This window comes from Carcharhinus amblyrhynchos, chromosome 11 (assembly GCF_965287045.1).
Source record: "Carcharhinus amblyrhynchos chromosome 11, sCarAmb.v2.hapA, whole genome shotgun sequence".
In the NCBI taxonomy this organism is placed as follows: domain Eukaryota; kingdom Metazoa; phylum Chordata; class Chondrichthyes; order Carcharhiniformes; family Carcharhinidae; genus Carcharhinus; species Carcharhinus amblyrhynchos.
Genome location: NC_137334.1, coordinates 49153480 through 49179700, shown reverse-complemented (window position 1 = coordinate 49179700; position 26221 = coordinate 49153480). Strand labels below are relative to the sequence as shown.

The following is a 26221-nucleotide window of genomic DNA, read 5'->3' as shown; positions in this document are numbered from 1 at the left end:
TCTATACATGGAATGAGGATTAACATAAGAAAATAGAGTAGGAATAAATGGATAAAGTGAGTCTTGGGAATGCTGTCTCAGCAAGCTGAGTTATTGAGCATATTCAACATAGCATCCAAAAATCTTAATCTCTAAGGGAATTCAGTGATGTAGAGAAGGTATAGGAACATGGAGTAGAAGTAAAACATCAGTTTGTTTTAATGAATGCAGAGCAGACTTGCAGGATTGAATGCCCACTCCTGGTCCTGTTTCTTATATTCAATGATTTTTCCAAAATATCAAAAGTGGAAATTTGTTCAGCATTTCTCCTGCAGCCTTCAGTTCTTGAAATAGCTGCAATTATGTAAGTAATGTACTAGAGCTGATCTGAGTGGCTGTAACAAGTTTCCAAATGGTACAGGTGAGAGTTTGTAATTAATATTTTCACAATGGATCCATGTCCAATTCAAATTCCTACCTATAACAAAGTGGGTATCCAAGACTGGTAGATGCATTGTATAATACTTCATTAAAGTGCTAGTATGAGGATTCATTCTATTCCTTTTCCAGACCTGCTAAATTGCAGAATAATTCAGTATTACCAAAATCCATGACTACTAATTAACAGCTACGTATCTCCACCTAACTTGTTTCCTTTATCAATGGTGAAGGATAAAATGAAATAAGGAATTGGCTCATGATGAACAACAGCAAGGGAGAAGGATTAATTTTTTTTTATTTATCTGCAAATTAATGTACAATGATCACTACAGAGTATAAGTTTAATGGTACATTTTTTGCTACAAATGCTTAAATGCATGCACTAAATGTATTGACTTTTTTCAAAATATGAAAAACTTTCACTGTATATTTCATAAGCATTTGTATGTTTGTTTACATATCTGCACAAAACAGTATTTAATGCAGTAGTAATTCTTCTAATATCATGGCCTTTTCTAATTACACAAATGTCTCTACAAGTAACAACATTCTTGAAAATCTAAAGGTTAATAATGGATATATAAAACAAAGATTTTTAATACAAAATGGATACGTCAAATATCCTTTGTCTGTAAATTCAAACACCAAACTCATTTAAGTTTTGCACAATTCTCAAACCTCATCGACCTTCATCATGGGAAGTCTAGTTATTCGTCTGTCCTATTTACTTTGTGATTTTTTTTTTCTGACCCACCCTGTCAAAAAGAAACTTATGCATTTATGCAGCGATGTATCTTATTTTTCTAGCTATTGAGTATATCTAGCCTATTGTAATGCAAGTTTATACCTAGTAGCCGAGAACCATACTTATCTGAAATCTGAATTGCAATTGGTCCCAGAGATTCCAGTTAAAGGATACTCAATCTGTACTTAGTTGCTGTATCAATAAAACATTTATTTTTGGTCTGTATTTCCCCTCTTTGTTCCAGAAAAGCTGAGCCCAAGAGCTGTGCTAAGAATGTAATGTTTTGGTTGCGCATCTTCACTTGCACAGGAAAAATGGAATGACTACTTTTTAATGCATAAAGTATTCAATAGTAAATTTGAGAAAATTATAATTCGTTTCTTAGAACGTTGATCTTTGACCCACATCTTCTAAGTTGAGGGGTGTTGATCCTGTTATGCCTTCAGCAACATTTTCATTATTGGTTTCAGCAGAAAAATTTCTCTTGTTTAAGATAGATCCTCCTTCACTGCTTACACTTTCTTTTATTTCTGGTGGGGGTCGCTTCCACTCTGGACGTGTGGCAATCCACAAGATACATCCACCAAACAGCAAAATGAAAACTCCCAGAGTGTTGACTAATATAGCCTCTGGAGGTGACTGAGAATATGGGAGTGTAGTATTACTGCCTGGCCGCCTGGAAAAGAAAGTGCACAAAGTATAGCAACAATAACGGTTGTTCTTTTCTTCTAGCCAAAACATATCTCTGCTCTATTCTTAAAAAAAAGTTCAAACAAATATTTGGAAATATCATTATCCAAGTTCAGGATTTGGAGTTTTTCAAAGTGTGCACATGTTAGGAGATGTGATCACATCTGGTATAATCCAGAGTTCATAAACAGAAATTGGATGTTTTTCCACTAGCTCAGCACATAATAAATGGCGCTGGGGAGGGTAGTGGGTGGGCAGGAGATGAGGGAAAGAAAAAGAACAGCAAGAAAAGAACTCCATTTCAAATAAATTTAAAAAGAGCACTGTTCTCTGGAGCTGTGATTTCGACGAGTGGCTGCCTTTTGGTGAGTGTGCTGCATTGTAATTACTATATTTTGACTTAATTCTAGTTCAAGAGGGTTTTTTGATTATTTTGGCGCTCCGTAGCGGGAGATAGGCGCGGGGGCTGCTGGGAAGGGAGCGCGGGAGTATAAAAAGAAGGCCAAGGTAGATAGCGGGCAGCGGAGTGAGGCGGGAAGCAGAGTGAGAGGTAACAGGGCTTAAGCTCACTGGGCTTGGGCGAGCGTAGGCTTGGTAACAGGAATTAATAGGACACCTTAATAGGGGGCAAACATAATGGCAGGGTCTAGGGTTACACGTGTTCACTGTGTTCGTTGTCATATGTGGACATTTCTGGAGACAGCACATCTCCTGAAAGCACACATATGCAGGAAATGTCTAGAGGTGCAGAGATTAAGGGCCCGGGTGAGGCAGCTGGAACTGAGGCTGGAGGATATGTTTTTAGTTAGGGAAAATGAGGAAATCATGGATAGGGACAGTAACACTGAGCAGATACCAGGACCTGGGAGGAGAGATGGATGGGTTACAGTTAGGAAGAACAAAAAGAAAAGGAGTCATAGCACTAGGACTGCCCCAGAGGAATTACCCCGGAATATCAAGGGTGGGGTGACAGCTGAGGTAGAGAAGGCAAGGGAGGGAGATCAGAATACCTCAGAGGAAGGGAAGAGTGCAGGGTGTGAGATAGTGGTGGGGGATGGGAGAGTCAAAGGGATTGACAGGCGGTTCTGTGGGCAAAAGCGGGACTCCAGGATGGTAGTCTGCCTCCCTGGAGCAGGGGTACAGGATGTTTCAGAAAGGGTAGAGGGAATTTTGAAGGGTGGAGGGTCCGAGTCTGATGTGATAGTGCACGTAGGAGAGAAGGATGTAGGAACAAAGTGCAGGGGGGACATACGTAGGCAGTTCAGGGAGTTGGGGGCTAGGCTGAAATGTAGGGCCTCCAGGGTGGCGTTCTCTGGGCTGCTGCCGGTGCCTGGCGCTAGCAGGGCTAGAAATAATGAGATACTCCAACTCAATGCGTGGTTGAAGGATTGGTGTAGGGCAGAGGGTTTTAGATTCGTAGACCATTGGGAAGTCTTTATGAAAGAGGGGCAAATATATAAGAGGGATGGGGTACAGTTAACTGGGAAGGGTGTGCATATCTTAGCTGGAAGGTTAGCTGGAGTGTTTCGGCAGGGTTTAAACTAATATGGAGGGGGGGTGGGGATGTGGACGGAACTGGGATTGGGGATAGGGTAAGCCCGGAGGGTAGGAAGAAGGATCGGATTGTTTCTGAGGGTCTTCGGTGTATGTGTTTCAATGCTAGGAGTGTGACTGGCAAAACAGATGAACTGAAGGCAATAATGTTCGAAAGGAAGTTGGAAGTGGTGGCGGTGACAGAGACTTGGTTAAAGGAAGGGCAGGACTGGCAGTTGAATGTTCCCGGGTATAAGTGCTTCAGGCGTGATAGGGGTGGGTCGCTGAGAGGTGGGGGAGTGGCGTTGTTAGTTAAGGATTGCATCATAGCAGTGCAGAGGGAGGGAGGTATAGAGGATATAGGAATCGAGTCGCTATGGGTGGAGTTGAGGAATAGGAAGGGAGATGTTACTATGTTGGGTGTGTACTACAGACCGCCCAACAGCCCGAGGGCTGTGGAAGAAGGGATAAGCAGGGACATTCTAGATAAGTGCAGGAAGAATAGGGTGGTGGTAGTGGGAGATTTTAATCTCCCCGGGGTAGACTGGAAGGTGCCGAGATCAGAGGGTGCTGACGGGGAGGAATTTGTACAGTGTGTAATGGAAGGATCCCTGGAGCAGTATGTGGATAGCCCGACCAGAGAGGGGGCTATACTGGACTTGGTTCTGGGGAATGAGCCTGGGCAGGTGGTTGACGTTGAAGTAGGAGAGCAGGTGGCTAACAGTGACCACAACTCTGTCTGGTTTAAGATATTAATGGATAAAGATGAAGCCTGTCCTAAGGGGAGGGTGTTAAACTGGGGGAGGGCTAGATACAACCGGATTAGACAGGATCTTAAAGATACGGACTGGGGTAAGCTGTTTGATGGCAGGTCGACGCTGGGTATGTGGGAGTCTCTCAAGGGAAAACTAAAATCTTTGCAGGAAAGGCACGTGCCGGTCAAGAGGAAGGATGGGAAGGGTAGGATTAGAGAGCCGTGGGTAACTAGGGATATTGAGGACCTGGTCAGGAGGAAGAGGGAGGCGTACATTAGATCTAGGCATTTGAGGACAGAGATAGCGTTAGAAGAATACAGAGAATGTAGGAGAGAACTTAAAAGGGGCATCAGAAAGGCAAAAAGGGGCCACGAAATGGCTTTGGCGGGTAGGATTAAAGAAAATCCTAAGGCATTTTACTCCTATGTTAGAAATAAAAGGATGGTTAGAGGGAAGATTGGTCCTCTCAGGGACAGAGGAGGGGAACTATGCTTGGAGCCTGGGGGAATGGGGGAGATCCTGAATGAATACTTTGCGTCGGTATTCACGCAGGAGAGGGGCCGGATGTCTGGTGCTGTGCTTGAGGAGTTTGAGGATCCGTTGAGGGAAATAGTCATCACGAGGGAAGAGGTGTTGGGACTTTTAGACAGTATAAAGACGGATAAATCTCCGGGGCCTGATGGCATCTATCCCAGGCTGTTAAGGGAGGTGAGGGATGAAATTGCTGGGCCTCTGACGCAAATCTTTGTCTCTTCTTTGGACACAGGTGAGGTCCCAGAGGATTGGCGCATTGCAAATGTAGTACCGTTGTTTAAGAAGGGTCAGAGGGATAACCCAGGGAATTATAGGCCGGTGAGCTTGACTTCAGTTATAGGCAAGCTAATGGAGAGGATCCTCAAGGATAGGATGTATGAACATCTGGAGCGCTGCAATCTGATCAGGGATACGCAGCATGGCTTCGTTACAGGGAGGTCGTGCCTTACGAATCTAGTGGAATTTTTTGAAGAGGTGACAAAAACGGTTGACGAAGGACAAGCCGTTGATGTCGTCTATATGGATTTCAGTAAGGCGTTTGACAAGGTCCCTCATGGTAGGCTGATAGAAAAGGTGAAGGCTCATGGGATACAAGGCCAGGTATGTAGATGGGTGGAGAACTGGCTTGGGAGGAGGAGACAGCGAGTAGTAGTGGAAGGCTCCTTTTCCAATTGGAGGTCTGTCACCAGTGGTGTGCCGCAGGGCTCGGTACTAGGACCTCTTCTATTTGTGGTATATATTAATGACTTGGAAGAGGGGGTAGGTGGTGTGATCAGCAAATTTGCTGATGACACTAAGATGGTTGGATTGGCGGGTACTGAGGAGCAGTGCCTGGCAATGCAACAGGACATAGACAGGCTGGTAGATTGGGCAGATAGATGGCAAATGGAATTTAATCCGGAGAAATGCGAGGTGATGCACTTTGGCCGGAATAATGTGGAGGGGAGTTATACGATAAAAGGTCGAACTATCCGGAGTATAGATACGCAGAGAGACCTGGGGGTGCAAGTGCACAAGTCCCTGAAGGTGTCGGTGCAGGTGCAGAATGTGATGAGGAAAGCGTATGGTATGTTAGCCTTCATAGGAAGAGGTATAGAATATAAGAGTAGGAGTCTGATGTTGCAGTTGTATAGAACGTTGGTTAGGCCTCACTTGGAGTACTGCGTCCAGTTCTGGTCGCTGTACTACCGGAAGGATGTAGAGATCCTGGAGAGAGTGCAGAGGAGATTTACCAGGATGTTGCCTGGTATGGAAGGGCTGTCTTACGAGGAAAGATTGAACGAACTTGGGCTGTTTTCCCTTGAGAGACGTCGGCTGAGGGGGGATCTAATAGAGGTTTATAAGATTATGAAGGGGATAGATAGAGTAAATGGTGGTAAGCTTTTTCCGCTATTAGAAATGGATAGAACGAGGGGTCACGGGCTTAGGGTGAGGGGGGCTAGGTATAAGACAAATATTAGAGGGCAGTTTTTCACGCAAAGGGTAGTGGGGGTGTGGAATGCACTGCCGAGTAAGGTGGTGGAAGCAGGCACGCTAGGGTTGTTTAAGAGTCACTTAGACAGCCATATGAGCAGGCTACATATAGGGGGATATAGTAGGCCTTACTAAACATTGTAGGCTTGGGAATACGTTTTGCCTCAGGGATGTTAGTCTTTGCCTGTTTAATAATGAATTTTTTTGTCTCCACAGGCATTTAAGTCCAGCAAGGGGCATGCATGCGGCAGGTTGTAGTGGGCTGCTCTTGGACGTTGCTTCGGGAGTTGCCTATTGCTTCATGTCACTAGTGTGCTTAAACTGGACCATCTCGAGGGCAACATGACAGCTCTGTTGCTGTGCGGACACATGAATTTGGGCCTGTGTCTGTGGGAGTTTGCACGTTCTCCCCGTGGTTGCGTGGGTTTCCTCCGGGTGCTCCGGTTTCCTCCCACATCCCCCAAAGATGTGCTTTTAGGCTGATTGATTGGGTACTAAATTGTCCCTAAATTGGACCTCCCTGATCCTCGCACGTTAGGTGTAGACTAAAATCATGAATAGGTCACAGACAGTGGGACGGCGGCGCGGGCTCGTTGGGCCGAAGGGCCTGTTTCCCGTGCTGTGTTGTTCTTTGTTCTTTGTTTAACAAGGCTTACATTATCATATTGCAGCATACACCTTGAGTGTCATTTGTATTATTAGGGTGGTTTTGTGAACTTGCGTATATTAAGAGTTTGTATCTCATGAAATGTTAATTGTTGTGATGTAACATTAAGAAAGAACATGTGTCCATTGGGAATGAACTGAAGTTAACTCTAGGGCACAACTGGGCTCCAGCAAGTCTGGCTGAAGTGAAGCCACAGTTACAGTGCTGATAGGCCTGACTACTAGATGTACCATTAAAGAAAAAGTTAGAAAAGAACCCATGGAAACAAAGCTGATTGATTGACTAAAAGAACAGTCTTGAGCCTAGAATGTTCCTAGGACCTCTATGTAGAGATGCAAATTAAACTTAGATTGTTGTAGGGAAGCCAGGAGCATTCATAAGAACATAAGAAATAGGAGCAGGAGTAGGCCATCTAGCCCTTCGAGCCTGCCCCGCCATTCAATAAGATCATGGCTGATCTGTCGTGGCTCAGTTCCACATTCCCGCCCTCTCCCCATAACCCTTAATCCCCTCTCATTGTTCATTTTGGTTAAAAGTGGAGTAATAAGTCATAATTTGTGTTGAACAGGGTGTACGTCGTTGGGCTAAATGCTGGAAAGCTAACTAACTGCAAAAAGGGTCTAAATATAGGAGGAACTGTGTCATGGTCTTTGCACTTGCCAAGACTGGGCATTTGTCACAGCACCTTTGCTGTAGGGACATATGTCAAAAGAGAGAATTAGGAGTAGGAAGTTAATGTTTGTGTAGGACTTTGCCAATCAATGAATATTTGTCAAAGGCTGAGGGGTTGCCATAGGAATCCAGTATTGAGTAAAGTAACTGTCACAGGGCTAAAAGAATGCAGTATTGAAGATCAGTGGAGTACCAGGCTAACGTAATTGGCCCAAGAAAGAAAGAATGAACACACGCAGCAACGACGCATGTAGCGTCAGTAGTTAAGGTGGAGTACAAGTTGTGGGTTAGAGAAGGATCCACTAAAGTTTTAACTTTAATCCCATTCCAGCTTCAAGTTGGCTAAGCTAAAATATTGAGGAATGTTGTGAGTCAAGAGATCAGGTTCACAGAACCAAGAAAGAGCCCCAAACATTCTGGGATCCATGAGAAAAACAGACCTTTATGTGCTGAACTTGCATATCCTGCCATGCCTCAAATAAAACATGAAAACTCCCACAGTGTTCACTAATATAGCCCCTGGAGGTGACTGAGAACATGGGAGTGTAGTATTGCTGCCTGGAAAAGAAAGTGCAAAGTATAGCAACAATAAGACATGACATAGATTGGGGACCTGAATATTGAAAGGTATTGGACATTTAGGAAGGATAAGAAACTAGGAAAAGGTGGAGGGGTGACTCTGTTAATTAATGATGGTATTTGCACAATACAGAAGGGTGACCTAAGCTTAAGAAACCAGGATGTAGAAGTGGTTTGTGTAGAGATGAGAAATTATAAAGACAAGTAATTTGTGGGAGTGATATACAGGCTCCCTAATGGTACCCACATGGTAGGACAGAGTAAGGAAGAAACAAATATTGGAAGCTTCTCAGAAAAATGATGATCATGGGGATTTTAGTCTATATCTGGACTAGAAAATCAAATAGGCAAAAGGCGCCTACATGAGGAGTTCAAAGATTGTTTTAGAGCAAATTTCTTACAACAAACATGTACAACAATCAGAGACTAGGCTATACCTGGGACTATACAATGAGATGGGATTAATTAGTGACCTCATAGTGAAGGCAACTCTAGATAGCCATAACCATAATGGTTGAAATTTACATTCAGTTTGAAGGAGAGAAGAGTTCATCAAAGACTGATATTTTAAAATTAAATAAAGCCAATTATGAGGGCATGAAAGTAGAGCTAGCTAAAGTGAACTAGAAAATTAGGTTAAGGAGGGGTCAATAGAGCTACATTGGTCGACATTTAAGGAGATATTTCAGAATATCTTAGAAAATACAATAGAATAGATACATTCCAATGAGAAATATACAACATCCGTGAATAAGAAAATAAAGATCGTATCAAACTTAAAAAGTATATGATTGCACAAAGATGGGTGATGGGTCAGAAGATTAAACAGAATAAAAAAGCAGCAAAAAAAATGTTAAAAAAGGAGGAAAAATTACAATAAGAGGCTAGCTAGAAATAGAAAAACAGATGGTAAGAATTTTACAAATATTTAAGAAGAGCTAACAAAGTGAGCAGTGGTCCAATAGAAAGTGAGTCTGGGGAATTAATCATGGAAAATCAGGAGATGGTAGAAGAATTGAACAGATATTTTGCATTGGTCTTCACTATAAAAAGAGTACAAGTACCATCCCAGAAATAGCTGTAAATCAGGAATTGGAAAGGAGGAAGGAACTCAGGAAAATTACAATCACCAGGGAAGTGGTATTGAGCAAATTGTTGGAGCTGTGGACAGACAAATCCACAGGTCCTGATGAACTTCATTCTAGGCTCTTAATCAAAATGGTCAGTGAGATAGTAGATGTGCTAGGTTTAGTTTTCCAAGATTCCCTAGATTTAAGGAAGGTGCCATTAAATTGGATGGTAATAACTGTAATTCTTTCATTCAAAAGGGGAGAGGACAGAAAGCAGGAAACTATAGGCCAGTTGGCTCAACATCTAATAGAGAAAATGTTAGAAGCTATTATTAAAGACATTATAGCAGGGCACTTTGAAAAATTCAAGGTAACCAAGGCAGAGTCAACATGGTTTTATGAGAAGGAAATCGTGTTTAACCAATTTATTGGAGTTCTTTGCAGAAGTAACATGTGCTTCTAAAGAGGAACTGGTGGATATACAGAAGGCATTGATAAAGTGCAAAATGCTAATTGTGTATTTACCATGAAATCTTTTAGTTGTTTGTTAAATAGCTGAGAATTGATACATATGGTTTTTTTTACTTTGATTAGAAATGGAAAACCATTTGGCTAAAGGAGATTAAATGAAAATCTGATTGGCATATGACTCATTGGTCAAAAGACTTTTTTGCGCTATTTGTACAATTATTGCTATCATTTTCTAGATAATTGATGATTATACTTACAAAGAGAAGATAAGCTTTTCAGTGATTCCCATTTCAGCTGCAGTAACTGACATTCCAAAGATGAAAAGACCAACACCGACATGAACTGACATGTATAAAGTCTTGATAAACATAGGAGTACAGGGCAGCAGGAAAGTGCACAGTCCTAATACTATCTGTAAAATAAAAGCAGTTATTCTATTGTTATGCAACAGAGAATCATTCTGTTCAACACTTGCACAGCCAGTAGTACCTTAAATGAACAGCCAGCTTTCTGGAGGAATAAGTCTTTTTTTCAGGTGCCTCTATCTCCCTCCCACTGACTCTTCTCCCTCTGGATTCAGCGAATTGTTATTGCACGCCAATAGAGAGAAGGACTGTCAGCACGGCACCCCAGAGGTGTCATTTCAGAGTACCCCAAGGGCATGTTACTGCTGCTCCTTCCCTCTGCCTGTAACCCCAGCAGATGATGCCGGAGAAAGTGCACCTGCACATGTGCAGGAGACCGTCAGCAGTCTGGAGTCCACTAGGGCACAACCTACAAAAAGGATGACAGCAAAGACCACTGTACACACAAGGCACAGAACTCAGCAGGCTGCTGTCACCTCATCTGTTGGTATGTGAGTTCCACCTTATCATAGTATTAAGAAACCAGAAAACATTATAATGGCCCCTAGTTGCCAACATCTTGAGCTGCTTGACCCTCTGCTGGCACCCCTTCTTATTGTGCCTGGCCCTGGACCACTTTCTGCCAGTTCCTCCTCAGCTATGCCAAAGATAGCAGAAGCACTGGATGCAGTTGACCAGCTTGTCTGCCCAAGGTGAAGTGCAGAAAGGCTGGAAAAGATCTGCTCAGCAGTGTCTTTCAGGTCCTCCCTCCCATCCTGAGTGCTTTTGACCAATAGGAAGCCCTACATGTAGTGTTGGCCACACACTACCACCCCACCTCACCCTGGTCTCCATCTACACCACTGTAGACAAGTTCATCTTCAGGCGAACTTTCGTGTTGACCTGGCCATGTATGTGGACACTTGCACAGTGACTCTGGAATTGAAAGCCATCACTCTGCACCCTCCCTCATCCACCTTTGAGGTATGTCCCTCATCCACTGCCCTCACACCAGCCTTGCCTTGCCTTGGGTAACCCTTGACACTCCCCCACCCCAACATTCACCCGAGAGCTTCCCCCCCACCCCCAGGTCACCATCAGTTAAACACCAGCAAAGTGGAATGTCCCTTTTACCCTCGACCAGACAGTCACCATCGTCGGCCCACTCTCTATAACCCATGACCTCCTCACAACGATGCTTGACCTACTGCCTGCAGGCAATTACCTTCCATGTATCGTCCAGTTTCTGCTCCCTGCCCCCACAAGACTCTGCAGGGGTATTATGGCCCTCCCTCTGTCAGCCTTGTCACTTTCACAGCCTCCTCACTCTGTCAGCCATGTTGCTTTCACAGAGTCCTCCCAGTCAGCCATGTCCCTGTTCCCTTCTCACAGTTGTCACATGAACTCCATCATCAATGCCTCTCTTTCCTGCTTCAACAAAACTCTCCATTTAAGAAAAAGTCCTACTCAGACCCAAGCCACTTTTAAGACTACCCACTTTTAAGCAGTTGTGATCTGAAGGTAGGTACTTCTGGTTTGCTGATTACTTAGTTCCAAAGGTATACTTACTTCTAGCAAAGTTGTTTTTAATGAGAATATGTGACATACTAAGGTATTAAAAATAGTTTCCTGACTTTTGACGTCACTCAATCTACCATCAACTTAAGCGCCAACTTTCATCCCATCAGGAAGTTAATATTTTGCCAACCCCCACCCCCCCCCCCACCCACCCACCCCCCACCCCCACACCCCCCCCACACCCCCCCCACACCCCCCCACCCCCCCCCCACACCCCACCCCCCCCCACACCCCCACCACCCCCCACCCCCACCCCCCTCCCTCACCCATCCCCCCCCACCCCCCCCCCCCACCCTCCCACCCCCCTCCCTCACCCATCCCCATCCACCCCACCCCCCCACCCTCCCACCCCCCCCACCCCCCTCCCTCACCCATCCCCCCCCACCCCACCCCCCCACCCTCCCACCCCCTCCCTCACCCATTCCCCCCCCACCCCACCCCCCCCACCCTCCCACCCCCCTCCCTCACCCATCCCACCCCCCCACCCTCCCACCCCCCTCCCTCACCCATCCCCCCCACCCCACCCCCCCCACCCCCACCTCCCCCCCCCTCCCACATCCCCCCCACCCCACCCCCCCCACCCCCACCCTCCCCCCCCTCCCACCCCTCCCACCCCTCCCACATCCCCCCCACTCTCCACCCACCCCACCCCCCCCCCACCCCCACCCTCCCCCCCCTCCCACCCCCCCCACCCCTCCCACCCCACACACCCCCCCCTCACCCCCACCCCCCCTCCCACCCCCCACCCCCCTCCCCCCCACCCCCCCACCCCCCCCCACCCCCCCACCCCCCCTCCCCCCCCACCCCCCCCCCCCACCCCACCCCCCCCCCCCCACCCCCCCCCCCCCCCCACCCACCACCCCCCCACCCCCCCCACCCCCCCCACCCCACCCCCCCCCCCCCCCCCCCCCCCCACCCCACCCCCCCCCACCCCCCCCCACCCCCCCACCCCCCACCCCCCCCCCACCCCCCCCCCAACCCCCCCCCACCCCACCCCCCCCCACCCCCCCCACCCCACCACCCCCCCCCACCCCACCACCCCCCCCCCACCCCCCCCACCCCACCACCCCCCCCAACCCCCCCACCCCACCACCCCCCCCCCCACCCCCCCACCCCACCACCCCCCCCAACCCCCCCCAACCCACCACCCCCCCCCAACCCCCCCCAACCCACCCCCCCACCCCACCACCCCCCCCCCAACCCCCCCCAACCCACCACCCCCCCCCAACCCCCCCCAACCCACCACCCCCCCCCCAACCCCCCCCAACCCACCACCCCCCCCCAACCCCCCCCAACCCACCACCCCCCCCCAACCCCCCCCCACCCCCCCCAACCCCCCCCCACCCCACCCCAACCCCACCCCACCCCAACCCCACCCCCCCCAACCCCACCCCACCCCCCCAACCCCCCCCAACCCCACCCCACCCCCCCAACCCCACCCCACCCCCCCAACCCCCCCCAACCCCACCCCACCCCCCCAACCCCACCCCACCCCCCCAACCCCCCCCAACCCCACCCCACCCCCCCAACCCCCCCCAACCCCACCCCACCCCCCCAACCCCCCCCAACCCCACCCCACCCCCCCAACCCCCCCAACCCCACCCCACCCCCCCAACCCCCCCCAACCCCACCCCACCCCCCCAACCCCCCCCAACCCCACCCCACCCCCCCAACCCCCCCCAACCCCACCCCACCCCCCCAACCCCCCCCAACCCCACCCCACCCCCCCAACCCCCCCCAACCCCACCCCACCCCCCCAACCCCCCCCAACCCCACCCCACCCCCCCAACCCCCCCCAACCCCACCCCACCCCCCCAACCCCCCCCCAACCCCACCCCACCCCCCCAACCCCCCCAACCCCACCCCACCCCCCCAACCCCCCCCAACCCCACCCCACCCCCCCAACCCCCCCCAACCCCACCCCACCCCCCCAACCCCCCCCCCACCCCCCCAACCCCCCCCAACCCCCACCCCACCCCCCAACCCCCCCCAACCCCCACCCCACCCCCCAACCCCCCCCAACCCCACCCCACCCCCCCAACCCCCCCCAACCCCACCCCACCCCCCAACCCCCCCCAACCCCACCCCACCCCCCCAACCCCCCCCCACCCCCCCAACCCCCCCAACCCCCACCCCACCCCCCCAACCCCCCCCAACCCCCACCCCAACCCCCCCAACCCCCACCCCACCCCACTGCCCCCCAACCCCCCCCACCCCACCCCACTGCCCCCCAACCCCCCCCACCCCACCCCACTGCCCCCCAACCCCCCCCCCACCCCACCCCACTGCCCCCCCCCCTCCCACCACCACCACACCACCACCACCACCCTCCCCCCCCAATGCACAGGCTAGTTTTAACGCTTGTGCTTGCCTCACACAAACATGGGCTTCCTGCTAAGTTGTGCAAGTACTCAGCAGCATGTTCAATGCTGGACTGCATGCTAATATCATGTAAATTAGCAGGTACGAAGTTTGACATTGACTATAAAAATACCATAAAGTAATGCTGAATTGTTACAATACTTCAATTACAATTTGGTTACAGAACTGCATGTGCTCCAATCAAATTATGGAAAAAACCAAATTAAGATCGACTAGAAGTAATACCAGATTGAGAGGCTATAGTTGTGGCAAAAGGCATTTTATTTTTAAGTCAAAGATATGAGGATGAGATCTAAAACAGGTTTTCAAAATGGTGAAAAAGTTTGGACAGGATTTTAAGAGGATAGAAAATAAAAGAACGTTTGCATTGATTGGTGAATTGGTAATAAAAGGCATAGTCAGCATGGTGACTAAACAGAATCACAAAGTTAGATATTTTCCCCTGTAAAGATAGACAATATGGAATGATTTGTCACAAGCACCTATTGAAGCAGTGATTTTAACATTAATTAAAGGGAATTGGTTCAGGGAGTCAGGGTGGCCAAACAGTCTAAGGCTCTGTGTTCAGATCACATTCTCCTCTGGAGGTGTGGGTTCAAATGTAACTCCTGACATTGATTTTTAGAACCTTAGTTAGGCTGCACTTGGAATATAGTGTTCAATTCTGGTCACTGCACCACCATAAGCACATGGAGGCTTTGGAGAGGGTACGGAAAAGATTTACCAGGATGCTGTCTGGTATGGAGGGCATTAGCTATGAGGAGAGGTTGGAGAAACTTGGTTTGTTCTCACTGGAACGATGGAGATTGAGGGGTGACCTGATTATAAGGGGCATGGACAGAGTGAAGAATCAATTACTAGGGGGCATAGGTTTAAGATGTGAGAGGCAAGACTTAAAGGAGATATACAAGGCAAATATTTTATACAGAGGGTGATGAGTGCTCGGAACTCGCTGCTGGGGGAGATAGTGGAAACAGATATGATAATGACTTTTAAAAGAAAAATTACAGCATAGGAACAGGCCCTTCGGCCCTCCAAGCCTGCACCTACCATCTGCCAGACTGAACTAAAACCCCTATGCTTCTGGGGACCATATCCCTCCATTCCCATCCTATTCACGTATTTATCTGGACATCCCTAAAATTCACTGTCGTATCTATTTCCACCCCTGCCTCCCTTGGCAGCGAGTTCCAGGCACCCATCGCCCTCTGGGTAAAAACCTTGCCTCATACATCTCCTTTAAACCTGTCCCTCGCACCTTATACTTATGCCAACTAGTAATTGACTCTTCCACCCTGGGAAAAAGCTTCTGACTATCCACTCTGTTTATGCCTCTTGTAATCTTGTAGACCTCTATCAGGTCGCCCCTTAACCTCTGTCATGTTAGAAGTCTACAAGATTTTGAGGGTAGCAGTGAGGAATCTTCAAATATATTTATTCCTAAAAGATCAAAAGGGTTGCACCAAAGGATAATTACACAATTAAAAAAATCAAAACTAAGTAATCTTAAGACATGCATGATAAAATGCAGACTAACAACACTGAAAGAAAGAGGAATATACCAGTATCGTGGTGATAAGAAAAAGATTATAAGGGATTAAGAAAGAAAACCAGATAGTAAGGACTTTTCTTAAGTGTAACAAAATAGAAGGAAAATATTTAGCAAGTCGTTCTGTTCTGCTGAAGGGGCAAACCTGGTTAAGGGTAATGAATGAATGACAAATAAATGTTAAATTGGATTGGTTTGTACAAATGATGGAATAAGTAAGAATATGGAAACATAGTGACAGATCATTTTAGAAAAGAGTTTGGTTTTGAAAATAGGAGCGAAATTCAAGACTTGAAGGAAAATACAATACAGGGCTAAGGGAAGAGGTGAGTGGGACTAATTGGATTGCTGTTTGAAAGAGTTGGCACAGACTCAATGACCTAAACTGCACTATTCTCTGATTCTATAAATTCTATAAAAAAATTATCCCATCTTCATAATTGTTAGCATTTTGTTTGGGGTGACAACGACTTCTGTTGAGGAGTTTATTGAAATTCTGACAATGTTTCTTCTAAAAAGGTTCTTGAACAGTGCAAATGATTAGGCTTTTCTGTATGGCTTGCCTTATTTTTAAGCCAATGGCTTTTTTTCACTAATTTCCTCAAACACTAAAACATGAAGAAAATAAGGTTTTTATCCTTTGGCATTTGTTGATCAGTTGAAATAGTTGTTTTGGAGACTAGGGTGCTGAATCGTAATAAAGGAAACAGTGTAGGAGCCATGACTTGGCCTTGATAGATTGGTGAAAGTTACTTAAAGGGATGACATTGGATAGACAATGGCAAACATTCAAGGAACACATAGAGGAACTGCAGCAGCTCTTTATTCCTGTCTGGCGCAAAAGCAAAATGGGTAAGAGAGCCAATCCATGGCTTACAAAGGAAATTAGAGAGAGTATCCGATCTAAGGGAGAAGCATACAGATTGGCCAAGAAAATTAATAGGTCTGAGGATTTGAAGCAATTTAGAATTCAGCAAAGAAGGACCAAAGAATTGATTATGAAAGGGAAAATACAGTACAAAAGTAAGCTTGCAGGGAAAATGAGGACTGACACTAGGAGTTTCTATAGATACGTGAAGAGAAAAAGGTTCATGAAGACAAATGTAGATCCCCTACAGATAGAAACAAAGGAATATATAACAGGGGGACAAAGAAATGGCTGAGCAATTGAATACATACTTTGGTTCTGTCTTCACAAAAGAGGACACAAATCAAATGCCAGAAATGTTAGAGAATGCAAGATTTGGTGAGAGGGAAGAACTGAGGGAGATCAACATTAGTGGAGAAATGGTGCTGGGAAAATTGATGGGATTGAAGGCAGATAAATCCTGATGATCTACATCCCAGAGTACTTAAGGAAGTGGCTCTAGAAATAGCGGATGCATTGGTGGTCATCTTCCAGGATTTTATAGACTCTGAAGCAGTCCTTGCAGATTGGAGGGTAACTAATGTCACTTCAATGTTCAAAAATGGAGGTGGAGAGAAAACAGGGAATTATAGACCAGTAAGCTTAACATCAGTAGTGGGGAATACGTTTGAATCCATTATCAAGGAGTTTATAGCAGAGCATTTAAAAAGCAGTGGCAGGGTCAGACAGAGCATGGATTTATGAAGGGGAAATCATGCTTAGCAAATCTCTTGGAATTCTTTGAAGATATAACCAGTAGAGTTGACAAGGGGGAACCAGTAGATGTGGTATATTTGGACTTCCAGAAAGCGTTTGACAAAGTCCTGCACAAGAGATTATCATGTAAGATTAAAGCGCATGGGATTGGGGGAAGTGTAATAAGATGGATAGAAAACTGGGTGGCAGAAAGGAAACAAAGAGTAGGAATTAATGCTTTTAAATTGGCAGGCAGTAACTAGTGGGGTGTCACGTGGATTGGTGCTGGAACCCCAGCTATTCATATATTAATGATTTGGATGAGGGAACAAAATGCAACTTCTCAAAGTTTGCAGACAATACCAAGTTGGGTGGGAGGGTGAACTGTGACAAGGATGTAGAGATCCTTCAAAATGATCAGGACAGGCTGGATGAGCGGGCAAATCAATGGCAGATGTGGTATAATTTGGATAAATGTGAGGTTATTCACATTTCACACATATTCACACAAAGGAAGCAAAAATGAGAAGGCAAATTACTACCTGAATAGCTTTAAATTGGGAAAGGAGTGTGTGCAGTGGGACCTTGGTGTCCTTGTGCACCAGTCACTGAAGGTAAGCATGCAGGTGCAGCAGTGTTAAAGAAGGCAAATGGCATGTTGGCCTTAATTGCGAGAGGTTGAGTACAGGAACAGGAATGTATTGTTGCAATTATACAGGGCCTTGGTGAGGCCACACCTAGAGTAATGGGTGCAGTTTTGGTCTCTTTTTCTGAGGAAGGATGTTCTTGCTCGCAAGGGAGTACAGCTAAGGTTTACAAAGAGAACAAAGAGCAAAGAACAACACAGCACGGGAAACAGGCCCTTCGGCCCAACGAGCCCGCGCCGCCATTTCAACATTGTGAGTCCCCTCTTCCACCCATGACTCTTGTCTATGCCTATGGCACTCCACATCGGAATCAAAACATTCTACCAGATTCATAAGGCACGATTTCCCCTTAACAAAGCCACGCTGGGTTACCAGTCTGATTCCGGGGATGTATGAGGAGACAGTGACTAGGTTACGATTGTTTTTGCTGGAGGTCAAACAAGCGAGGGGGGATCTCATAAAGACTAACAAAATTCTAACAGGACTAGACTGGGTAGATGCAGGGAGGATATTCCCAGTGATGGGAGAGTCCAGAATCAGCAGTCACAGTATGAGGATTCAGGGTAGACCATTTAGGAAAGAGGTGAGGAGACATTTCTTCCACCAGAAGAGTGGTGAGCCTGTGGAACTCATTACCACAGGAAGTAGTTAATGCCAAAACATTAAATGTATTCAAGAGGCAGCTGGATATACCACTTACAGCAAATGGAATCAAAGGTTATGGGGAAAAAGAATTAAGCTATTGAGTTGCTGCTCTGACATTATTGTAATTACCGCTAATTACAGAGTTGTTTCATTTGATTATTAGAAAACCACAGTTCTTAGCTGAATATTTGGAGAATTAATGTTAGCATTAGTTCAGATCCAGCATAATTTCCAGTTTGGTTTTATTCACTAATACTAAAAGAATACCAGCACATTGGTTTCACTTCAGTTTCGATCAAGATTTTTCAAGTCATCACCAGCTGACATGCGATGATGTGTTTTCTACATCTATGTGGGGTATAAATAACCCAGGAGGGCTCTTTATGCAAATTGGAACATTTCTGCAAGAAATACTGTACTGGATTACTCTCTAACTGGAATTATTCCATGTTTGTTCTGCAAATATGAATGTTAAAATTTGGCATAACCCTTATTTGGGATCCAGTTTACACCAGTTTAGTTGCTTTTTCTATTAACGTAGTGTTAAATCTCAGGTGACTGAGCCTTTGGCACAGTCAGCCTGTAAATCCTTTCACTACGAGGGATGAGTGTGAAGATACAAAAACAACAAGCCTCAGTTATTCCGATCTTCAGATGCTGTGCTAACTATGGTCCCTAGTACCTACATTCACTGAATTACTCTGTTTTATACCTGTGCCAGTCTTCCACTGGAACTATATAACAGAAACATAGAAAATAGGAGCAGAATAGGAAACTATAGATACTAGGATAGATTTGAGGTGATGGGATTACTTCGACTGGAAAAAGAAAGCTAAGAGATTCCATAAAATCAGAGAACACAACAAGAAGATCACCATTATTCTCATGCATAAATGTGGGTGGTAAATTTTAGGAGAAATGGAGAAAGAAATGTGTGCTCTATAGTGCAGTGGTGGTAGTGGAGGGAGAGTGATAGGAGAGGCTTGAGGGATAAGGGCCAGTTCTTTGAAAGAATTATCTAATTAACCCTACTCCCCTATCCCAACCCCCAACATGCACTGTTTTCCTCTTAAAGTAAACATCAAATGCCCTTTCAAATGTTATACAGAATCTGCTTCCTGCACCCTTTCAGGCAGCATGTGCCAGATCGTCACAATACTTTGCATAAAAAGAATTCTCGATCTGAATGCATGCAGCACTTGCAACAAGGCAGATGAAGGCAAATAGAAGTAAGCCGGTATGATCTAATTGCCATGATGGAGAACTGCCAGGTGACCAAGGCTGGGAACGGAATGTTTGGTATTTAGGATATTTGACATTTATTTGACAGAGCATCTTACATAAGACAAAGATGTACGATCAATTTGGGTGGAGCCAAGAAACAGCAAGGGGCAAATATTAGTAGGAGTTATTTATAGACCATAAAATAGTAGTGGTAATGGGGGACATAGTATAAATCAAGAATTAGAGGTGCACGTAACAACAGTAATAGAAAAATCATGAGGGACTTCAAACTACTAAAGATTGGGGGATGGAGGAGGGGTGCAATCATACCAAACAAATTCGAAGTGCTGAATGAGCGTGAAAAGTGCACTTAGAAACAAACAAGCCCAGATGTGATTCTCATCGGTAGGGGGTAGAAATGCATGCACACATGACCATAAGATATAGAAGCAGAATTAGGCCACTTGGCCCATCAAGTCTGCTCTGCCGTTCAATTATGGCTGATATTTTTCTTATCCCCATTCTCCTGCCTTTTCCCATAAGCCCTGATCCCCTTATTAATCAAGAACCTATCTATCTCTGCCTTAAAGACATTCAACGACCTGGCCTCTGCAGCCTTCTGCAGCAAAACATTCCACAGATTCACCACTCTCTGGCTGAAGAAATTCCTCCTCAACTCTGTTCTAAAGGATCGTCCCTTTAGCCTGAGGTTGTGCCCTCTGGTTCTAATTTTTCCTACTAGTGAAAACATCCTCTCCACATCCACTCTGTCCAGGCCTCACAGTATCCTGTAAGTCTCAATAAGATCCATGCACGCACGCACACATGCTTTCTAGAATTGTATGTTGAAAACCCAGAGAACAAGCTATTTCAGATTTTGCAATGAGAAATGGCTAATTAATAATCTCATTGTAAAGGAGCCGTTAGAGAAGAGTGGCCATTAAATGCTGGAATTCTAAAGTAAGATTGAAAATGATGTGGTTCAATCCAAAACTAGGGTCTTACATCTAAACAAAGGCAGCTACAAAAGGTATAACATCATAATTTCAATGCAATACACATTCATGTTGAAAAGTCACTTGCCTGTACAGCATGCATAATAACTGCAGCCAATCCAACCCAGCTATGCAGACTGTACATATTAGGGATCTTCTTGGAGTTGTGAAAATCAAAAACTGCCACAAGCGAAATGACCAAAATAACAAAGGTTACGATATTCAGGCCAGCATGAATGTACTTCATAAGGGTCTTACTGCGGTTCCATGTCCAAGGCAGCCTGTAAATGATGATACCTTAAAGAAGTGAAAACATTTTACTGTCGGTACGTAAACTCAGAACAATATTAAATCACATTGTCATAGATCTATGCAGAATAAGCACTTCATTAATCATAATTATTTGTATAAGAATTGAAAGACAAAATTTCAACTCTGCTTGAAGTCATTATCTGAACAGGTTTTGAAAGGATTTAAGCCCGTTATCAGGAGCTACATCAGCTTTACTGCAAATGGCCAACATTGCTGGAAATGACAATGATCAAAGTAAAACACTAATGCATGAAATCCAACTTTCTGGTAACGCATTGTAATTCTTTCAAAATAAATGAAAACAAGTAAATGTCTGCTTCCTATTCAGTCAAAAAGTGTTTTAATTAACGTATTCAAAGCGTACCTCTGATATAGAAATGTGACAATTTCTATATACATCAAGTTTAAAGAAATGCAAATTCCTTCTGAAGTAGTAACGTTAATTTGCAATAAGTTTGACTTTGTGTCTACTTTGCTATTCGTAAAGTAACATTATTTCTAATGATGTAAAACACTTTTTTTAATTTTACAATATTAAACATCTGCAGTAATTTGACTTTCAGTCGTGCTCTCTCTGTCTTGTGTGGCTTCCACTTACCGAATCCATTGATGAAGATGAGCCCGATGACCATGAGGACTGGGTGCCAGTTAAATTCCAGCAGTCCCTGGTCCCACGCCAGCCCCCCTCTCCAGTGGAGCACCCAGAACAAAACCAACACCACCGACAAGCTCCCCAGGAACGCGGCGGTCACCAGAAACACAACAAACTGCAGAAACTTCTCCATTCCTGCCCGCCTGGGAGGGGGGGAGGGAGGGAGGAAGACAGTGTCGATGCTGAGGGGCAGTGGCTCCGGGTAAAAGGCGGGGACAGTGGGGACGGGGTGGACACCCCCTTCAGCTGAGAGGTCACTGAATTGACAACTTGATCCCTCAGCTTGCGCCAATTTTATTTTCTTTCAGGAAAAAGCCATGTTCTGTAATTAAAATGTCACTTTTAACAACAACAAAAATGACAAAATACTTTTAAAAAGTACCCAAAACGGCACGCATGCGCGGGTTGTCACTTCAGAAACATGGAATATTTTCCCTGAGCCGCCTCATTTTATGTCGCAGGTACAGAGTTAGGTCCAAAAAGTTATAAGATTGGCAAATATTGGGGAGGGGAGCGTTTTTTCCTTGTGGCAACATTTCACACATCCACCAAGAAAGCATGAAAGGTGCCTATTCTAATGTCCGATGCTGGCATTTACAAACAGCTCTGAAGTAAGTGGAGCAGCTTGAGTGAGGAAATGGCTCCAGTTACAGTTTTCTGGAAGTTGTGGAGTCAAGACTCCATCCAGTACATGATGAGTCACAGCGAGTGCCAGTGAATCAACAGCTTTAACCGAGGAAAAGATGGGATGGAATGAGGGAAAAATAAATATCACTCCTGCCTTTAGGCAAATCAGTTACCACTGTGACAACTGGAGTTAGGACATTACAATGCTATCTGTGCAGCTTAAGCTATTTGATATTTTGAAATGTGAACTATTATTTTGCAACTCGTTTTATGACTTCACAAACGACCTGGGAATCCAAGTCATAAATCTAGTGTTCCCACCTTTTTTCATGTCTCAAAACAAGCACTTTTTCCAATGGATTTCATCATTCCAGCATATGTAATCTACCAGTTTCCCATTGCAGCCTGTAAAGCAATTCTCTTAAAATGAGTTTGGTAGCCTTGCCTTGAATACCTTTCTTGGTATCTCATTGTAATTTTTTTTTAGATAGATATTTCTTGACACGTCCTATCAATTGTCCTTTATTAAGAGCACTTGTAAATGTGAAAGTAATGTTTTACATCATCTATACTTGTCCCTCAGATGTGTATTTTTGAATTTGTAAGGCCCTAAATTCACAAAAATGTAAGTAAACACAATAACCATTCAGCCCCATCCCGTCCATTTTATGTAAAATATAATTTCTTAGCCCGTCTACATCACCCAATATCTGTTGGTTGACTTCAGAGTCAGGCATCCACTAGTTTACCCTGACTATTATTCCTCTCCAAAATCTCTTGCACATTTACTCAGTTACTTCCCCCCACCCATTGGCGACCACCTACTCTGTAGTTCCATCCTCCAAGTTATTGTTAAAGGTCTTGGGTATTGAATGATTATCAATTCACTACCCTGAGGGTCCTTGCCTCTTCTATCCCCAGTGGAGTGGGGGGGGAGGGAGGGTGGTAGTCACTAACTACTCTTCCTCACCAACTCATTGTTCCTGCAGATTGACCACCTCCGGGGATATGCATTCCAGAAAACCATTTGAGGCCCTTCCCACAAATGTCATCCCAAATCCAGGAACTACCCCAGATTCCCACATAGCACCAGTAGCAAAGCAACCGTTCTTCTTACTCTTACTAAGCTTTTTACTCTGAAAAATTTAATGCAGTCAAATTTAAAGCCTTGAGCAGAAAACTAAAAATGTAAATTTAAAATCAAGTTTTAGCTCACAATATATGCAGTGACAATTTACATTTAAACAAGTCCCAAATTGGCCTTTATTAGACTCTGCATATTATCAAAAACTGGTATGCTAATATCTTACCCTAAGATCAGCTCTGATGAAGGATCATCCAGACTTGAAATGTTGGCTCTATTCTGTCTCCACAGATGCTGTCAGACCTGCTGACATTTTCCAACATTTTCTGCTTTTGTTTCAGATTCCAGCAGCCACAGTATTTTGCCTTTATATTAATATATGTGGCATTAGTTTGTTCCATTAACTTGTAGTATTAGTTATGTTTATATTTATAAAGGTCCAATGTTTAGCAACTCCACTCAACACCAAACATGTGCATTCAAAATCCTGCATCAGTTTCGCCAGCGATAAGACTCTCACATTTACTCCTATTTTCACCTTATGCTATGTAATAAATTACTCACTTGCATTTATTTACTGATATGATACAAAGGGGAGCAACGTCCAACAACATCCTCATAAGGCATGCCACCCAATCCACCCTAGATTGGGTGGCATGCCTTATGAGGATAGGTTGAGGGAGCTCGGTCTTTTCTCCATGGAGAGACGAAGGATGAGAGGTGACCTGATAGAGGGTATAAGATGTTGAGAGGGAGAGTTCGGGTGGATTCTCAGAGGCTTTTTCCAAGGGCTGGAATGGTTGCTACGAGAGGACACAGGTATAAGGTGCTGGGGAGTAAGTACAGAGGAGATGTCAGGGATAAGTTTTTCACTCAGAGGGTGGTGGGTAAGTGGAATCGGCTGCCGTCAGTGATGGTGGAGGCAAATTCGATAAGGTCTTTTAAGAGACTTCTGGATGAGTACATGGAACTTAATAAGATTGAGGGTTATAGGTAAGCCTTGTAGGTAGGGATATGATCGGTGCAACTTGTGGGCCAAAGGGCCTGTTTGTGTTGTAGTTTTTCTATGTTCTGATTCCTAACATGTTAGATATAGGATACAAAGAAACAAATAAAGTAGCAAGACACTGAGAATGTACAGAAACAATAATTATCTGAGTTTTGCAGTCTGCGGTGAAGCAACAGCACTCAACACAAACCGTGAGCTAAAGTTCACACTGAATACAACTGTAGGTATGAATTTCATCTGGACGGCAGGAAGAGATTGCCTTGCGACATGCGTCCCAGTGTGGCTCTGTTGCACATTGTTAATGAAGACAAAAAGGAAGGAACAAGTGGTACAGTGGATGAAAGCCATGTCCACAGTGTCTGTCAAACTCTTAGCTACAGAAGTCATACCCACAAAAGTCAGCCTGCAGCTCGGTGGAAGATGAGGACTGTTTTTAACAGAAGTTTTCAACTTTTAAATATTTGACAAAACCATAAAAGCATCTGAAAAAAACTTTAATGTGGATGGATATGTGCATTGGACAGTTTGTGAAAAGAATTGTGCCAATTAAAATTTACATTTTTAAAAAAGGAATGCAAAGTAATTAACAGTCTCCAAAAAAAATTACATTTACTTATTTAGAATCATAGAATCCCTACAGTGCAGAAGGAGGCCATTCAGTCCATCGAGTCTTGTACCGACCACAATCCCACCAGGCCCTATTCCCATAACCCCATACATTTACCCTGCTAATCCTTTGACAATAGGGTCAATTTAGCATGGTCAATCAACTTAACCCGCACATCTTTGGAATGTGGGAAGAAACCAGAGCACCCAGAGGAAACCCATGCAGAGGGGAAAGTGAGGACTCCACAAAGACAGTGACCTGAGGTCGAAGTTGAACCTGGATTCCTGGCACTTTGTGGCAGCAGTGCTAATCAGGGTGCTACCTTTGCAGAAAAAAGATGGCAGGGTCAAAGATCAATGAGTGGAAGATCTGACATAACTTTCCTAATTAAGACTTCAGCACCATCCTCCATGTGGTGGAGGAAAACCAGCAGCACCACATCGGTAATAATAAGTATGCAGTGCTGGTAAAAAAACGCACGTTGGTATGGAAGGAGATTGCAGAGGATGATTGCTACCAGCATCGTACCACAGGAACAGAACAATGCCATTAGAAATTAAATTATTTAACCTGATATTCCAGAGTTTGTAGAGTTCTTGGATCTTTTTATTTCAGTTTTCTTGAAATGCTATTGAAGTGAAGAGCTTGTATGTAGGTTGATGTTTAGGATCAAATGAAGTCAAGTGATCATAAAATTCAATTGCCATTGGAGAAGGACCTCACTATGTTCATGTAAAGATCTTTTATCTGTACTCCCAGAGTTGAGGTGTGAAGTTGTTTTCAATAAATGATATTCAATCTGCCAACCACCCAGCTGCTCGCTCTTGAACCAATATTAAAGCACATATAACATTTTATCCATCTTTATGACAGTGACCCTCAGGTATTTGTTTCATGTGGCAGGTAAAAATGGCTTAATTTGGGTTTGTTTTACACAAGATAATCTCAGAGATCAGAAAATTATGTATGGCAAGCCAACGTACATAAGAGACAACTGTGCACAAAGAGATACATGGATCCTTCAGCATAGACTTGCCACTCTCTGCTAATCCTCACTTGTGAGGATTACCACATGAAAACCAGATTGTTGAAATGTTAAAATATCTCTGATTCTTTAGACCAGTTTGTTTACTCCAATGTTTTACCCCGGTGCCCTTATTTGCAAGGTGGACAAACAACAAACACAAGTAAAGGTTCAACAAGTTTATTAACAATAACACTACTAACCCTTAAATTACCCACATAAAACAAGAGGATACCCCAAAATCAGATATACTACCTGCAAAGATGGTTTGAGTCCCTCTGGTCAGTCGTCACGAAGGTGAGTCTCAATGGCAGCTTCTTCCTTCTTTTC

At 45.0% G+C, this 26221-nt stretch overlaps 1 protein-coding gene across 1 annotated transcript; it reads right to left on the bottom strand.

Annotated features, from left to right (window-relative positions):
• Positions 1-705: 705 nt before the first annotated feature.
• Positions 706-21700, bottom strand: cybrd1 (cytochrome b reductase 1). Its single transcript, XM_080198240.1, has 4 exons — positions 21487-21700; positions 20665-20873; positions 9867-10021; positions 706-1841 (listed from the first exon to the last, which is right to left on the bottom strand). Exons 1-4 carry the CDS (start codon positions 21671-21673, stop codon positions 1547-1549), a joined length of 846 nt encoding a protein of 281 aa, XP_080054366.1. The 5' UTR covers positions 21674-21700; the 3' UTR covers positions 706-1546.
• Between the last annotated feature and the right edge of the window lie 4521 nt (positions 21701-26221).

Bases quoted from the DNA above. Each gene is read 5' to 3' on its own strand.
- cybrd1 (XM_080198240.1), bottom strand. From the start codon at position 21,673: ATGGAGAAGTTTCTGCAGTTTGTTGTGTTTCTGGTGACCGCCGCGTTC. The intron at 10,022-20,664 runs GCAAGTGACTTT...TTTATTTTACAG, and splicing joins TTATTATGCATGCTGTACAG to ATAGTATTAGGACTGTGCAC. The intron at 1,842-9,866 runs GTAAGTATAATC...TTTCTTTTCCAG, and splicing joins GAAAAGCTTATCTTCTCTTT to GCGGCCAGGCAGTAATACTA.